Source organism: Pipistrellus hanaki (genome assembly GCF_964339955.1).
Source record: "Pipistrellus hanaki genome assembly, chromosome: 12".
Taxonomy (NCBI): domain Eukaryota; kingdom Metazoa; phylum Chordata; class Mammalia; order Chiroptera; family Vespertilionidae; genus Pipistrellus; species Pipistrellus hanaki.
Genome location: NC_140514.1, coordinates 55144477 through 55161708, shown reverse-complemented (window position 1 = coordinate 55161708; position 17232 = coordinate 55144477). Strand labels below are relative to the sequence as shown.

Genomic DNA, 17232 nt, shown 5'->3' with positions numbered 1-17232 from the left:
CACACACCCACGTAATGCCTGCCTCTCCAAGCCTCTGGAGTCTCAGTGGGTGAGAAAGGGGGGTGCTGGGTCAAGTCCCCAGGAAGGAGGGGTGTGTGCAGGGTCCCCTCCATCTGCAAAGCCACAGCAGCCTCTTCTGGCGTCCACTGGCGGCGGTACTCGGGTACAGGCTTCTCAGAGCTGTGGTAGCGGCGCCCTCTGGAGGCCGTTCTGGGGATTACACCTATCCGCTTGGAGCTGGCACAGCACTGCCTTGCTTGGGTGTCAGAAGAGCCCCGGGCTAAATGTGAGCATGCTGCCTCGAAAACCTCCGAGCACTGTGCTCCGAGCTCCGCTCTGCAGGATTTCCTCCCCACAATCCCGGAGAAGGGACTGACCTCATTCACAAAAGGGTAAACAGCCCTGAGCTCTGGAACTTCAGGCACTGCGCTGTAGACTTGAGCTATGCTCCCCTTCACACGCAGACGCCCGAGCCTTGGTCATGATGATCGCACACTCTTGTGACTGTTGACAGACAGCTCACGGCCACCTCCAGAAAGGTCCAGCACACCCTGTCCCGGCCGGCCGGCATGACCTAATTGGGCTCACGAAGCGGAGTCGGTTACGGCGATGGTCCGTCCAGGAGACCTGCATGTCCTGGGCGCCCCAAACCTTCCTTGGAGTCTGAAGCATCCCCGGAGCCTTCACCAGGAGCCCCTCTGAGTGTAAGCCAGCTGACGCAATGCTTGCTGCCTGCCACTCCACCACCAGGTGCCCGTGTGAACATCCAGGGCTCCAGCCAGTCCCCGGCGGCAGAGCCACTCTGCTGACATGATAAGCCACCCTCCTGCGGTACAAGCTAGACGTGGCTCGGCTGCCACGACTCTGGATGGTCACCACGAAGGACACCGGGCGGCTGATGGTGTGGGGCTGAGCCTGCTGCCCGCCCTGTCAGCAGTGACTGAGGACTCAGTGGACCTTGTGCTGGGCTGGGGCCACCAAACAGACCGGCATAACAGCCCCCATGACCCACACAAGGGTTCTGATCTTTGGGGCCAGCACCTCTGCTCCTCACTTTGGGATGGGAACAGCCCGAGGGCCAGGAGCTCACAGCCTGAGCTTCCTCTCCCTGGAGGTGAAGGGCTCCGTCCCAGCCGGAGGGCAGGCCTCTGGTTTGTGATAAGGGCAGGAAGGCTTGCTGGGTAGGAAATTTGAATCACTCCGGAATTTTCAGGAAACAGTTGAGTTCAGCTGCATTCAAGAACTGGGACCACGGGTGTGAGAGCGATCTGGCTGCGACATCTGCCACCCACTCATCGCCAGGGTTGATGTGGCTGCTCTGGCTGGCGAGGTGAATTACCCCCCCTCCCCCCCCCAATCCATGTGCGTCCCTCCAGAAGCTGCGAGCTCGGTTGAAGAGGATGACCTTCCCCCAGCGGAGAGGCCCGGTCTTCGGTCAAGGGTGTAGGAGTCACTGTGCTCCCCTGCTAGAACCCCCAAACAAGCTCTCAAGACCTGGGACAAGGAGCCGGACTGGTGCTCTCCAGAAAAGCCTGGCGTGGTGTGTGTGCAAACAATGCTGGCAGTTCCAGGCGGTCCGCAGGCTCCTTGACCCCAGTGGGGCCTGATTCAGCTTCTGCTGGCACAGGAGCAGGGGAAGTCCATCGGACACCGTGGAGTGTGGAGTCTCAGACAGAGGGAGCGGGGGGGAGATGAGATCTGCCCCCCCTGAGGAGGTTTCCCCTGACCAGCGAGGAACGAGGAAGGTGATCACGAACCCCGAGGGTGTGCAGAGGGTCTGGCTTCCCAACATTCTCCCTTCGCTTTGGCCCTCTCTTACATCATAAACCATCTTCCCAAGGCAAAAGCTAGAAAAACTCATATTCACCACCGCCCTTGCTGTCCCGAGCAGCCACGTGACTAACAGGACACAGAGGGCGAGGGAGCCGTGGAGGAGGGACAGAGGTCGTGCTGCTGTTGGCGGAAGACCAGAGCATCGACTTGTCGCGCTTCTGTTTGGGCTCCGTGAGCTCAGTCAGTTAAGCATTCAGACCCACTGGGAAGAGAACAAACGGCTCATTGAAATGTTCAAACCAGAGTTTTGTTTTTCTGTGTGTTCTTCACATATGGTGAAATTCTAGAGGCAAAGCTGTAAGGCCTGTTTGTATGTTTACGTGTCTGAGTAATATTATTTTCTTACCTTCAGATTAGATTAGATTAAATTAGGTTAGATAACAGACCTCTTAAAGAACCTCTATTCTCATTGAGATTTATTTATTTTAGAGCTAAGAAAAAATATTGAAAGCACAAAGAAACAATACCTTTTCTATAGGGAAACATTTTTTGGATGATAGATTTCTCATTAGAAACCAAGGAAGTAGCTAACATTTTTCAAGTGCTAAAAGAAAAGAATGGTTATATACAGGGTGTCCCAAAAAATGTATACACCAACAGCTGACAGTTCAATTTTGAAAATGAAATGTATTTTAATGAACACTGCCTTTGTTTATTCAAAGTGCGTGTGCACATTCTGAGGGGCACCCTGTATATCCAGGGAAGACATCCTTCAGTAATAAAAGGGAAGTTAAGCCATGGCCAGATGAAGGAAAATCAAAAACATTATTGACAGCTGACCTCTACAGACTGCCTACAGGAAGTTCTCTAAGCAGAAGGGAAATAATAAAAGCAGGACTCTCGGAACATCAGGAAGGAAGGAAGAACATTGTAAAGAATAAAAATAAGGGTACATACAATTGATTTTCCTTCTCCTCTTGAGTTTTCTAAATTACATTTGAAAAAAAACTTGCAACACTGTCTAATGTGCTTCTCAACATGCAGTTATATCAGAATGGGGGAGGGGAAAGGGACAGAAAGGAGGTGAGGCTTCTACTTCCAACTGTAAGTGCGGACACCAGCAGACTGGTGAGTTCTGTGTGTACACAATGCAACATCTAGAGCAACCACTAAAAGCTGGCTAAACAAGCAGACACTCAAAAACACTACAGAGAGCCCTGGCCAGCATGCCTCAGTGGTTAGCATGTTGGCCTGCGCGCTGGAGGGTCATGGGTTCGATACCCAAAGGCATGTACCTGTCTTGCAGATTTAATCCCTATCCTCAGTTGGGACACCTGTGGGAGGCAACCAATTGATGTCTCTCTCTAACATGGATATTTCTCTCTCTCCACCTCCCTTCCACTCTCTAAAAATTAATGGAGCCCTATCTGGTTTGGCTCAGTGGTTGGAGCATTGGGCTGCGGGCTGAAGGGTCCCAGGTTCAATTCCAGTCAAGGGCACATGCCTGGTTTGTGGGCCCGATCCCCAGTTGGGGGCATGCAGGAGGCAGCCAATCAACGATTCTCTCTCGTCATTGATATTTCTACTTCTCTCTCCCTCTCCCTTCCTCACTGAAATCAATAAATATTTTAAAAATCAATGGAAAAAATATGCTCACCCCTCAAGTGAGGATTAAAAGCAAACAAACACTACAAATAAATCAAAATGGCATCCTAAAAAAACGTTCAAGTTAGGCACTTGAAAGCAGGAAAAAAGCAAACAGAAAGCAAAAGTAAAATGGCTGACGTAAGCCCTAACACAGCTACAGGGTGGGGCAAAAATAGGTCTACAGTTATTTGTATGGAAGATAATAAATAATTAATAAATAAAATACAAGAATAAACTGTGTTTTACATGCTCACAACTGTAAACCTACTTCTGCCCCACCCTGTATAATTACATTAAATGGAGACAGTCTAAACATACCAATTAAAAGACAGATTGACATCAGAGCTGACATCAGAATGTCAGATAAAATAAACTGCAGGGTCAAGAAAATGAGCAGGTAGAGACATTACATAATGACAACTCACAAGACACAGGCATCTTCGCCGGGTACGCACGCTCCAGACGGTAGAACTGCCAGCTCTGGGGTCCAAGCACGGACAGAACTGAAGGGGAGACAGCCGGTCCCACAGTGAGTGTCAGCGCTCAACACCACGCTCCACGCCACTGTCAGAACTGAGGACGCAGCTGGTCAGCCGCGTGGGGCCCAGCCGCAGTCGGGCTGAGAGGAGCCATCATCCACGGAGGGCTCCGTGGCGGGAGGCTGTAACACAGGCCAGGAGGCCGGAGCAGAAACCGCCAGGTCCAGTCTAACGCCCACCGGGAGAAGGCTCCCTTTACAAACTAATTTGGGTGGCGAGTGGTCTCTGCTTCCTATAATCACCAAGCCTAACATGCTTTAAGAAAGGGAGCTAAGCCCTGGCTGGTGTGCTCAATGGTTAGAGCATTGATCTGAACACTGAAGGGTTGACAGGGTTCCATTCCCAGTCAAGGGCATGTAAATGGGTTGCAGGTTCAATCCCCGACCCTGGCTGGGGCGCATGTGATCCATGTTTCTCTCACATCAATGTTTCTCTCCCTCGCTCCCACTCTCTGAAAATTCAATGGGAAAAATATCTTCAGGTGAGGGTTACAAAAAATCTAATAAGGGAGCTAAAGATACCAAAGATTTTTCTGCATCATAATTTGCTACGGCCCTGTCCTCCACTCCTGAAGTTTAGGACAGCTATCATCTGAACACCTGGTCCCATCTCTCACTCCATCCGACTCCCCGGTCAGTGGGAGGGAGGGAAAGAACTCTGAGTCTCTACCACGGATGGGACAGATGAGCCCCCTGTGCAGGGCCCACGGACCCACACCATGGCTCCACCCAGAGGGTTCCGACGCAGACAGGGGCCTGGAATTAAGGGTCAGCAGGAAGGTCCTCTTGTATACAAGCTTACAAATAATCTGGTGGTTGGAATCCATTCTTCACCTCACTACTTACTGGAGGGGTGGAGGTACAGGATGTGAAAAGGGATTTCAATTTCTCAGGACCAAGGGCAAGAAACCCCACCTACTGAGCCAGGCCGCCCTGCCAGCAGCAATCCCTGCAGACCTGGTTGGACGTGAACCAAGAAGGGTCACATGAAGGCCAAACCTCCTGAGTCTCCCCTCAGAACCCCGACACTGCCAGCGACTGCCTGGGCTCTAGCCCTGCTCCTGCCACTTCCTACTGTGACTTTTCTGTGCCTCGGTTTCCTCACCACTAAAGGAATTACCCCATGGCACTGGCGTCAATGGATGAACTCAGGTGTGACCACAGTATCTTAGCTTTTATTTTCTGGGTAGTTACCAGACACACACAAGAAGCCAACTGAAAACGAGAGGGAGCGATGCAAAGTCGTTTTTATTTCTGTAATGTTCTTACTAATGTGAACAGAACCGTCACAGGGGCTCAGTCTGTAACCATCCAGCCCAGATTGCCCTGTGGGGGCCCCAGGACAGACAGGTCTTCCTCCATCTTCCCCTACAGGCACCAGCACTCCTGTCACCCCAGAATTCACCCAGAGCCTTTGGATCCTCCGCGCTCCGGCCAGCAGATCCCACCTGCGGTCAGACCCAGCCTGCTGGGCGGTGGGTAGAAGCTCCTTTTCCATTTCCGGCGGTGTGGGTGGAATAGACACGTGGAACCCGCGAACGTGACTCTATGGACTCAATGACGGCCCTCTAGCCTCCCTCTGCGGTGAAGAACCTATGTCCTTACAACTCCCCTTCTCCAGGCCGGCATTCTCCAGGGTGTGCACCCCAAGCCTCAGGAAGTCTTCCCTCCGTGGGAAGGACTAGGGAGGTGGTTGTTGCTGCTCTGGCCCCAGCACACACCACGCCGGCATCTTCCAGGGGCAGCCCAGCCTGCGCTGTCTAGGCGGCACCCCGCCGTCACGAGTGGCCGTTCAGGACCCTCTGCCCGTCCCAATGATTCCTAAAAGCTTCCATGTTCACAGTCCCACTAGCCTCAGGTCCTGCTGGAATGTTATTCTACCTTAAAGTTATCAACCCCCTGGCCTAGGGATGCCTCTTTCAGATTTCATTTCTTCTTCAAACTTACTGCCTCCTGAATTTCAGAAAGCAGTTCTCTACCAGCTGATGCAAGAATAGAGCGCCATTCTCCGAGTCACCAGAGCCCAGCTCTGCGGGGGTCAGTGCATGACGTTTAAGATGCCCTCCACTCCTCTCTTACACGTGCCCAGACCTGTCTCCCGTCCCGCACGCTGTGCACCCCGCCTGGCTGCCACTCAGATGGAAGGGGGGCACTCCTGAAGTGAAGGCAGGCTGTCTGGTTTGGGCCAGGACCCTGGACCACAGTCCCAGCCATGGCATGCTGTGGTCTCCCTGCCTACAGACACCGCAGAGTCCCACCGGTGCCTGACTCATCGCCATAGCTGGGAACGTTCTGGAGCACGAAAGGGGGGAAGGGAGGCTGCTGCGGACAATGTGTTCTAAGCCAAATCTAAAGCTACCTTTGCACAAAAGTACTGTGAGGAGGGGAGGGACTCCAAGCTCCATCTGCAGCGACTACTTGTCCAGAGACTTGCTCCTCCGGGCGCAGGCTGGCACCAGGAGCAGAGTGCTGCCCGGGAGCGTCAGTGCCAGCGGTCCCCCCACTTCTGAGCAGGAAGGCAAACTGCATGGGTCACAGAAACAGACACCAACACGGAAGCTCGGCCTTCGTGGTCTTCTGCCGAGGCTTCCTGGGACGCCCAGATGCTAACTTAGCTGGCTACCCGTTTCACCTGCCAGCACTGGGGAGAGGTTTTGGGGGTGGGGCTATCTTCCCCCTGACCTTGCAAATTCTTCTCATCGCCAGTTGACTCTGCAGCTCCTTAGGACCGAGAGGCAAAGCCTCAAGCCCGAATCGTTTTAGCAGCAGGGCTTACTGACTCATCTTTGAAGCTACTTCCTTTGCTGGCCATTGGTCTTCTTCGACCTTTCTGGACCTGCAGGCTCTCTGCATAGAGGAAGTGCCCAACCCACGATAAAAAAAGGGGCCTGTTTTCCTCTCTTAGCGACTGCTGCTCTCCACATGTCAGTGGCCAAAGGGACTGAGAGGACAGCCCAGTGTGCTCTGCCCGGATGGATCCGAGTTAGGTATTCTCAGTCGCAGAGACGACTGGTGTGATTCCTACGAGGGAGCTGTGTTTTACTCTCCTCTGCTACTCAGTGAGGGCAGCAGAACGTCCAAAACATCCTTTTAATACTGACCGCCAGCTGGCGGCCGGGATGACGCTGGCCCTCAGCAAAGGGCTCGCAATCTGAACCCCTGCAGCCCTAGACCACAAGCATGTCTCCTCCCAACTTGGCAGAGGGTAGCACAGACTTCCAAAAGGCTCCTTCGTGAAATGCTGCCCGGGGCAAGTCACAGCTAGCGCTGGTGATCTGCCAAAGTCCCGGCCTGCTGAGGAGCCAGCGGTTCTGGGAGCCAGACCTGTAGATGCTGAGGGACGATGCTCCCCTTGCTGGCACCATGTCACTTAGCCTGACATCTCACAGGACCCACAGGCCAACCCCGAAGGCAGCTGGCAGAGAGGCAGAAATGAGTGTCTTAAAGGGTTTTCAGACAAGTGGGCAGCTCAGCAGGACAGCACAGGTGCCCGGGCTTCCCGGCAGCAGCCATCACCAACCTCACGTGCGTCGTCAGGGAGCTGGAGGCAGGCGCTAGGGCAGGAGAGGAGTGAACAGGTCAGAACTTGGCAGTTAACATTCCACATCCTCCGGCCCCTCACCCCAAGCCTGAGAATTTATGCCGAAGAGACTCTCCATGGGGAAAAGCCTTGTGCACAAGGACGTGCCTTCTGGCAGCCAGTGGGTCACACAGCATGGATGCTGCACTCAGACCCTGCCACTTCCCAGGGCCAGTGGCCATGCTCTGAGCTTCCTTTTCCTCAGCTTATGACAGCACACGCCAGGCACTGGGGTTAGATGAGCCAAGCTGCATAAATCACCGAGTATACTTGTTTAACTACAAAGGCGAGCTCTATTACACTCGAGGCCAGGGTAAATGCGGAAAGGAGCCAGGGGAAGGGGAAGGGACAGACTGAGAGAGGTTTTCCATGCTGTGCGGCGGATCCCTCCCAGGCCTCCCCGGCTTTCAGTGTTGTGGAGGACGCCCTGACTTGCTGAGCCTCACATTCAGGAAGAATGAAGCAAGGCTGAGAGAACTGGCCTTTTCTCACCAGGTTCTCTCCCTTCTCTAGATTTCACCCGGAAAAGCAGCAGAGGGGAGGCCAGAGGGGCAGGAGAGGAGGCGCGAGGAGGGTCTGACATTTAGAATCCGAAAGGATGCACCTCCCATGTGCTCACCCCGCCCAAAGACAGGCTGTGCACTGAGCTTGCTCCGTCCTGGTCAGTAATACACCTGACAGTGCCCACTCCCAGGGGCCGCCACGGCCATGTGGCCACAGAGGTGTCGCCAGGCAGAGGGAAGCCTGGTGACCACAGGCAAGGATGCTTTCAGGACGTGGACGCAGGCACAGCAGCCTCTGTCCCTGCTCCCCTCCAGCCTCTCAGGACCACACCGCTGTCAGCTCCATGAAGGAAGCTCGCAGTAAGCACCTTCAGTGCCAGAAACAAAGCAGACATTCATGTTTGCACAACCTCAGAGACATTAGCTGGTGCTCACACTGCCTTTCTTTGTAAATTCATTCTACCCAAAAATACTGCAGTTTGGAACCCGAAAATAGGAAGGGGATATTGTTTCCAACTTTTAAACACCATTATTACACACAAAAAGGTTAATAATTCCTTCATACCAACCATTATCCAGTCAGTGTTCACATTTCCAAATGTATTGTAAATGTCATAAATGGGTGGATTGTTTCTCAACCTTTGGAAATACATCTTCCAAAGCCTGAGGAGGTTCTGAGACAGGTCCTACTAATCCCAGCACCACAACAACCACCGCCTCACCAGACTAGACGAGAAAACCAAAGTCCAGAGAGGTTGGGTGACTTGCCCAGGATCACACAGCTTGCTGAAGCAGAGGGCCTGACCACTGTCTGGCAGTCTGAACACTATAAGGTAATTGTTAGAAGCTTTCAAGTCAGCAAGTCTGAATCTAATAATATCTCCTTTGTAAGAAAGGAATCATCACCAGAACCTCCCTAGTAATTACCACCCATTGTACTGAGATACAAACTAAGCTCTGAGTTAACTTCCCCAGGTAGAAGTAGTATATTATCTTTATTCTGGTCTTCCATTTAGCCAGGAAGACGTTCCCAACGACGCTAATCTCTTCAACACTAACCAGCGCCCCAATGCACCGCAGCCGAAGGACCACCTGACAAAGCGGAGGGCACCGGGTGGGCCTGTTTCCAGCTGTGCCTCAGGCGGCATCAGCAAAGGTCAGAACTGCCTGAAAACAGGCCCGAAGGCTTAGAGGTCCTTTCCATCAAACACCTAGGAACTGGTCATTTCTACGACATATAAACGTTTGAGAAGATGAGAAAAACATAAAATACTTCTCATATCATCTTATGGGAAAAGCACACACAAAAGCAGAGGTGACTGAAAGAAAGCTACAGGCCAATATCACTAATAAGCAGAGGCCAAAACCTTTACTAAAATAAAAGCAAATCCGAAGAGTTCCTTTCTCTGAAACACTTGGTTTTTTTCTTTCTATTGTGTTTTTTTTCCTATTATGTTTTGTTCCTTTTGATAGGGTCTTCTTTCCCATGTATGCAAAATAAAAATAAGTGTGGACATGTGAAAAAAAAATAATAGGACATATTGGACAAACTCCTGAATCTGAAAAATTTGATAGCTCAACATTAGGAAATCTATTGAAGTAATTCATTAGTTTAATTACAAGGAACTATTTATGTTCATTCAACTCATTTGATTCCAAAAGGGCAATGGACAAAATTAAAAACCCATTATTTATCAGGAGAAAGGAAAAGGATAAAGATATTAGCAAACTAGAAACACAACTGATACTCCCTTAATTGGAGGACCTGCATTACCAAACAATAATAGAAAGCCAGTGTAGGAACAGACAGGTCAAGTGGTACAAAACTGGCCCATGTGTGCATGGTAATCTAGAATGAGAGAGCAGTGGATGTCAAACAACGAAAAATGAATGGACTACTCTGTAGTTAGATCCTTATCTCGCTTAGCATATAGAAATAAATTTTTTTAAAAAAAGAAACAAATTCCAAGTGGAATGAAAACTAAAGGTAAACAAACAAGCATGATAAGAAAACAGTTTCAATATGGGATGATGGGGGAGTTCTAGAGGTGAACTGTGGTGATGGCTGCACAACAATGTGAGTGCTTTATGCCACTTAACTGGGCCTTAAAAAGGGTATGTATGTATATTTTACCACAATCTTAAAAAGAAAATATATTAAAAACAAAATGCAATAAGATTATAATCTTGTAATGGGAAGAGCATAAGGGAAAAGATTTGAAGACCTTACTGTATAAAATTTTTTAATGTCTGCATGATAAAAGATCCAGAAACAAAGTTGAAAGACATGAATTTAATATTTCAATAGAAAGGAAAAAAAGCGCAACTGACTGGAATAAAGTATATGCAACTTGTATAAAATAGATAAAGGAACAACATTGGAATATTTAAAGTTGCTATAAAATAATCAGACACAGAATATAACAGGTAATTCATAAAAGACATACCATCTCACAAATAATCAGAAAAATGCACATTAAAACAATTTAACTTCTCACCCACCAAATCAATAAAATTAAAAATACTAATTTCCACACCTGACAATGGTATAACCAGGGGTCTTCAAACTACGGCCCGCGGGCCACATGCAGCCCCCAGGGGAGTCTGATCCTGCCCGCCAGGTTTTTTGGGCAGTGAGCGCAGCCAAGGTGTTACAGTAGGAATTAGTAGTTCATATAGTCCGGCCCTCCAGCTCTCCGAGGGACTGTGATCTGGCCCCCACTTTAAAAAGTTTGAAGACCCCTGGATAAACAAACAGATATTCTCATCACTGTGTCTTAACTTGTAAATTAGCAAAACCTGGTGAAGGACAATAGGCAGCGGGCAGGGGGTAGATGCATACACTCATACATACAGTATGCATACACATACTGGTCTCCAGCCTGTACAAGTTCCCCGAGTAAACAAACATCATGACGAGGGTGTGCACCACACCATTACTTACGATGTCAAAACACAAACATAACCCAGCTCTCTATCAGTGGCGGTGAAGCCCACTTTCTTTTTAAAAAAAATATATTTTATTGATTTCTTACAGGGAGGAAGAGAGAGGGACAGAGAGTTAGAAACATCAATGAGAGAGAATCATTGATCAGCTGCCTCTTGCACACCCACTGGGGGATGTGCCCGAAACTATGGTACATGCCCTTGACTAGAATCGAACCCGGACCTTTCAGTCCGCAGGCCGACGCTCTCTCCACTGAGCCAAACCGGTTTCGGCTGAAGCCCACTTTCTTACAACTGCCTTGTCAGAGCAATAGGTCTGAATCTAATAGCTCCTTTGTCAGAGCATAGATGGGTCTCTCTGTAATCAACAGGGAAACACATCATAATGTGTTTTGTAAACAAAGATAGCTATAAAAGTCCATATTTTGTGATCTCATTTTTGTCAAAAATTAAAGTAATACACTTTGCATACAGAGAAAAATCTAGAAGAATGAAGATCAAGCTACTAACAGTGGATATCCTCCTGGGAATGGTATCATGGGAAATTTGCACTTTCTAAATGCACCGGTGGGGTCCCTCAGCCTGGCCTGCTCCTCTTGCAATCCGGGACCCCTGGGGGATGTAGTATCAGGGCAGGTGCTGTGCCACCCCCGCTCATGCCGACCTCACTGCGCCTGCCCGGCCACTGGGTAGCATGTAGCCACAGAGGCACCACAGTTGCACCTGCCAGCTGTGTGCCTGGCTTCTGGTGCCCTTCAAAGCAGAGCGACACTCGCGCTGTGGGACGCACTGACCACGAGAGGGCAGCTCCTGCATTTAGCGTCTGCCCCTGGTGGTCAGTGTGCGGCATAGAGACCGATGGACCGGTTGGTTGTTCAGTCACTTAGGCTTTTATATATGTAGATAAGCATAATCACCCTGTGACTGAAACAATAATGAATAAAATAACGAGAACACGCCCCCTCTCTGCAGACAGCAGGGGTGGCTCTGACCCCAGCAGGGCCAGGAACAGCCTCTGTGCAGAGGAGCTTCTGGTCCAGTCAGCAACGGTCCCTGCCACGCATGCCCAGCCCCGGCCCCAGGCAAAGCCCGTGTGGGAAAGCCAGGCTCAGGGCCAGCTCTGCCACACAGCTGGCACAGCACCGTCCTGTGTGAAAGGCTTTGCTGGAACGGTGGGCACTGAGGCAAGCACACTCCACACTGGGCACAAACGACTGTTCTCTTTAATCTCTGGCCTTTGAGTGGCTCTCAGATCACCAATTAAGATTAGAAACATTTCACTGGAAAAGGTCATAAAGGAAATCAGATCAGCTAAGAGGACTTGCAGGTGACTTCTGGTAAGAGCTATAAAAAACCTAGTTGTGGCCCAGCCAGCATGGCTCAGTGGTTGAGTGTTAACCTATGAACCAGGAGGTCATGGTTCGATTCCCAGTCAGGGCACATGCCCAGGTTGTGGGCTTGATCCCTAGTGCAGGGTGTGTAAGAGGTAGCCGATCAATGATTCTCTCTAATCATTGATATTTCTACCTCTCTCCTTCTTTCCTCTCTGAAATCAATAAAAATACATATGTTAAAAAATAAAATAAAATAAAATAAAAAACCAAACACCAAGTTGTGCCCGAAAAAGACGGCAATGAGTGTCCAGATCTGGAAGGGCACAATGCTAGAAACCCTGAGCCACAACCAATGCATGACAGAACTGAGCAGAGAAAAAAAGGAATGGGGAGGGAAAGTAAACCAAAACATGAAACACAGGCACTAGGACACACGGGGACACTACACATTTAACCTCACAACGGTCCAGGGAGTGTGACAGAAAAGGAGGCTCAAAGGTCCAAAGCTACAAGCCCGGTTCTGGATTTGAATCTGACCTAACTACAAGCCCAGTACATGGAAACTGCTAGAGCCTGTCTCCCCCATCTTCCCGGGCAGACTCACCTGTGAGCTGGAGGGCAGCACCTGGGAGGCGGGCTCCTCGGATGGGGCTACTCCTGGGCCCATGGGGCTCAGTGTGGTGATCCGGCTTGGTTGCCCTCGTAAGGTCAGCGTAATGGTGGTGGGGACCTTCAAGCCTGAGAAGAGAAGTAGGGTGTGTGTGTGTGTGTGTGTGTTTTGTCACACCCCTATTTCCTTTCCTGGGGAGTTTCTTCCCCACAGCACACCCTCTTTGGCCTCCTCCCCAGCTGGGTAATCTACAGCCCTCAGTCATTCTGAAAGGCAGCAGAAAACAGCCTGTGCTCTCTCAACCTCTCTGGGGGATGGACCCCCCCCCGCCCCCCAGACACACAGCTAAATCCCTGAGGGTGGATGCCAAGGCCCTGGTTGGGTTCAATAGCATCCCTGGCCCATGTGAGACAAGAAGGTCCTGGGGGAAGACCCCATATCCGGGAATCCCCATGGTCCTCAAGAAAGACTCACCTGATGCTTGGTTGGAGATCTGAGCCAGGCCAGGGAGGCTGCTTGCCAACTTGGCGAGGCCCCCATTGGTCAGCAGCTGGTGGATGGCTGTAGGTTTTCCACCAGGAGCGGCACCCAAGGACGAGAGAGTGGTGGCGACAGGAATGGTACGGACAATGGTGCTGGTGCCTGTGGTGATGGCACCCAGGCTCTGTATGGGAGTGGGCAGCTTCACACTGGTGGCCTGTGGGACACACCAGCCCAGGGGATCAGAAGCTGTTGCCCAACAGCCATGCACAAGTGTGGCGTGCCCACAGCATGTTAGAAAGGCTGCCCTGTACTGAGTGCCCACCACATGCAGGTGCTCTTCCAGGCATTCCCCACATATTTCGCCCTCAAACAGCTCTGTGAGGGATAGACTTCCATGGTCATTGTACAGACAAGGAAACAAAGATACAGAGAGATCAGGAAACCTGCCCAGTGTCCCACAGTAAGTGACGGAGCCGTAACCTTGGGTAGCTCCCAGCTGAGAAGCCAGAGGCTATTTGTCCTGACCCAGACTCCAGACCCAGACTCCCCACCAAAAACCACCAAGCGGAGGCTTCCTCCCACACCTGCCCAGCCCAGCCCAGAGGAAGGCAGAGGCGCACCTGTGGGGATGGTCCTGGGGAGGGACTTGCCGGGAGGCCCGAGGCCTTGCTGCTGATGTCCTGTAAGCTGAAGCTGAGGCCTTGGAGGAGGCTGCTGGCGGATGTGGCCCCTAGGCAATGACATGACAGCCATCAGTACAAGCTCCACCATTTATTCGAGAGCAGTCATGCCCGTCCACCCTCCCCAGCCAGCCAACGCCATGTGTGCTCTTCCCCCGGACATGCCTCCCGCTCTAGCCAGCAGGGCCCCAGCATGCCCGCTGGAGCCCATGTGAGGAAGGGTCCATGCAGATGCACGCCTTCCATTCCTCCGCACATCCCAACCTGCTCCCAACCACCTGTCCTAGAGTGTGGGCAGTTTTAGGAAAACCAGAGAGGTTGAATCCCACTGTTCAGAACTCCAAATTCCCTCACTTCTTCTAGGGAAGTGAAAGGACTTTTTAAAAATGTAATTTAATCCTCACCAGAGAACATGCTGAGAAAAACACCGAAATAAAACACAATACCTCATCTTCTACCAGCAATTTCTCCTCCTTACAGTGTAGGGTGCACTGCCTGCAGACTGTGATGTTTATTCATTGTACATATTAAGGCCAAGAACTTCATGCCCCTTGAAGCTAATTCCAGCTTCTTGTCAAACTTCCCTGACATCCTGAGACCCCAGGAATGTCCTCGGGATTCAGCTCCAGGCTGTTTGCCAGGACCACCCTCCACCAGCTGCCCAGACTCTGCTGGGAGGTCGGATGCTGTGCCCGGGTACCTGGGAGAGAGCTGCTAGGGGAGGTGGCCACCAGGCGGCTCTGGAGTGTGTGCAGGGGGCTGGGGGCGGTGCTGCTGGAGACCACGGAGGAGGCCGGGCTGGCTGGCACAGCCGCTTCAGAAGCACTGGGCCTGCATGTAAAGACAGGAGCTGTTACACACAGGTTGAGGGCAGCAAGCCCTAGCAGCACCGGGAGGGGCCGGAATGGAGCCCAGCAAGGTTTCAGCAATGGACACGAGGCAAGAAACTTCTGAATCGGCCACTAGTCCTTCTAGAAGTTATGCCTAAAGTGAAGACTTCAGGCCTTGAAGCAAGAGCTACCGGATGCTTTGCAAACTTTAGGTGAAAATGAACTGAACTCCTGCGTTTGTCCAAAAGAAAAATAAACATCCCACCCAAAATGAAGTTACACTCCTCAGATGGTCAGAACCCAGAATCCACCATCTGCCCAAAGCCTATGTGGACCAGAAGAAAGGGGAAAAGAAAGAAGGGGACAGAGACAGACCGAGGAGCAGACTCACCTGGCTGTGGTGAGAAGCCCTGTGAGCTCCTTGGCACCTGCTGCCGCCTGCCCCAGGGTCATCATGACGGGCTTTCCTCCCCCAGCTGCAAAACAAGCCCCAAGCCCCAGTCAGGCCCGATCGGCTCTCCCTCCACAGCCAGGCTGAATGCACGGTATATGGACAAAGACTGGAAACGGAACAATGAAGAATAACTACATGGGAATAGGAAGAGCTGGAGTTATTTTTTCTCTTTCTGTTGCCTAAACTTTCTGGAATATTTTATTTTTAATTGAAACGAACAAACAAAAACCCTAGATATATGATGCCTTGCATGAACCCAGAGCTTCCTCTGATCTTCGTCCTGCCTCCTGGTGCTAGTGCAGATCAGGTCACTGCCCCCTTCCTGTGGGACACCTCAAGCCCCCTGCTCAGGCACCCCTCGCACTGCAGTTGAGGCTGAGTGCCAGCAAGCAGCCCCAAGAGGGCAAAGTTACGAGCCCGGGGAGAGCTCAGTCAAGGGAAACTCACCTTCTGGGGTTCCTCCTTGGGTAGGAGTACAAGGCCCTCCAGCTGGGTCCCCTTGGGAGATGAGGGACACCTTGATCTTGGGTCGCTTGGAGGCCTTACTGCCAGACAGAGGACTGGAGGGATGGTGCCGCTTTAGCTGTACCCTCAGATCCTCTTTCTCTGCTTCCTCCGCTTGTTCTGATGAGATGGGAACTAAGAGAGAGAGCTGAGTGAGGTCCTCCACAGTTCCCAGACACGGACGGTCAGGGCCAGTACGGGTACGCTGTATGTGGGAACACACAGGAGTGCCAGCCACACACGGAGCCACACTCCAACCTGTGTTAGTCCCACCTCGCTCAGCCCGCTGTGGCGGAACTGCCCCTGCCCCTCTCAGGACATGGCGCATCCCCATTCCTCACTCTGCCCTGCAGTTGGAAAGACGGGGGCTGTGGGTTGGAACAAAAAGAAAGGAGAAGACACTGCAGCCCTGCCCAGCAAAGGCCAATCACAGGGCTCATCACAATGGATCTACACAGCACTCCCAGGCTCAAAAGCCGTGATCCCTTTCCTATTTCAGTCTGGCTTCAGGAGCTCCTCGGCAAGGAAGCACCTCAGCCAGGAGGCCTTTACAGCTGCCGACCCAAAGTCACAGGGCAGCAGTGGCCAGTCACAGCCCAGCCCCAGGGCCCTTGTCCTCGGTACAGAGAGGCTACTGTTCACACACAGGCTTTCCCCTCCGTTGACTCAAACAGATTCACCCTGCATGTGGCCAAGCCTGGGTATCATTCAGGCTTCCTCACAGATCCCCTCTTTACCCCCAGATCCCCCAGCTCCAGTCCCTCATCTTAGCACAGGCAACCAGGGCTGGAAGAAGGCAGCAGTCCCAGGAGGGTGAGGGAGATGGCATGGGCCATAGGGAGTTATTCCAGACCATAGTCAAGGCACAACCAGCTTGGAAGATTTGTTCAAGGAACCAGCCCAGTCAGTGTGGCTCAGTGATTGAGCATCGACTCAAGAACCAAGAGGTCACCGGTTCACTTCTGGTCAGGACACATGTCTGGGCTGCAGGCATGGTCCCCAGCAGGGGGCATGTAGGAGGCGGACAAAGATGTTTCTCTCTCACAGACAGTTCTGTCTCTCTATCCCTTTCCGTTCCTCTCTCTAAAAGTTAATTTAGAAAACATACTTTAAAAAAGGCATTAGTTAAGCCGGGACCCGTTTGGCTCAGTGGATAGAGCGTCGGCCTGCGGACTGAAAGGTCCCGGGTTCGATTCTGGGCAGGGGCATGTACCTTGGGTTGCGGGCATGTCCCCAGTGGGGGGTGTGCAGGAGGCAGCTGAACGATGATTCTCTCTCATCGATGTTTCTAGCTCTCTATCCCTCTCTCTTCCTCTGTGAAAAAAAATCAATAAAATATATTAAAAAAAA

At 51.5% G+C, this 17232-nt stretch overlaps 1 protein-coding gene across 9 annotated transcripts in view; it reads right to left on the bottom strand.

Annotated features, from left to right (window-relative positions):
* Positions 1-5188: 5188 nt before the first annotated feature.
* KANSL3 (KAT8 regulatory NSL complex subunit 3) overlaps positions 5189-17232 on the bottom strand; it is a 34755-nt gene continuing 22711 nt past the window's right edge. For 8 of the 9 annotated variants that reach the window (XM_084900703.1, XM_084900706.1, XM_084900702.1 and 5 more), the window contains 7 exons: positions 15826-16017; positions 15316-15400; positions 14795-14925; positions 14035-14144; positions 13406-13628; positions 12926-13059; positions 5189-7512 (listed from right to left, as the gene is read on the bottom strand). In XM_084900703.1, the coding sequence (XP_084756829.1) occupies positions 7492-7512; positions 12926-13059; positions 13406-13628; positions 14035-14144; positions 14795-14925; positions 15316-15400; positions 15826-16017 (896 nt within the window). In that variant the 3' untranslated portion in view covers positions 5189-7491. The remainder of the gene's footprint in view (positions 7513-12925; positions 13060-13405; positions 13629-14034; positions 14145-14794; positions 14926-15315; positions 15401-15825; positions 16018-17232) is intronic. The other variant, XM_084900704.1, reaches the window with a different exon arrangement.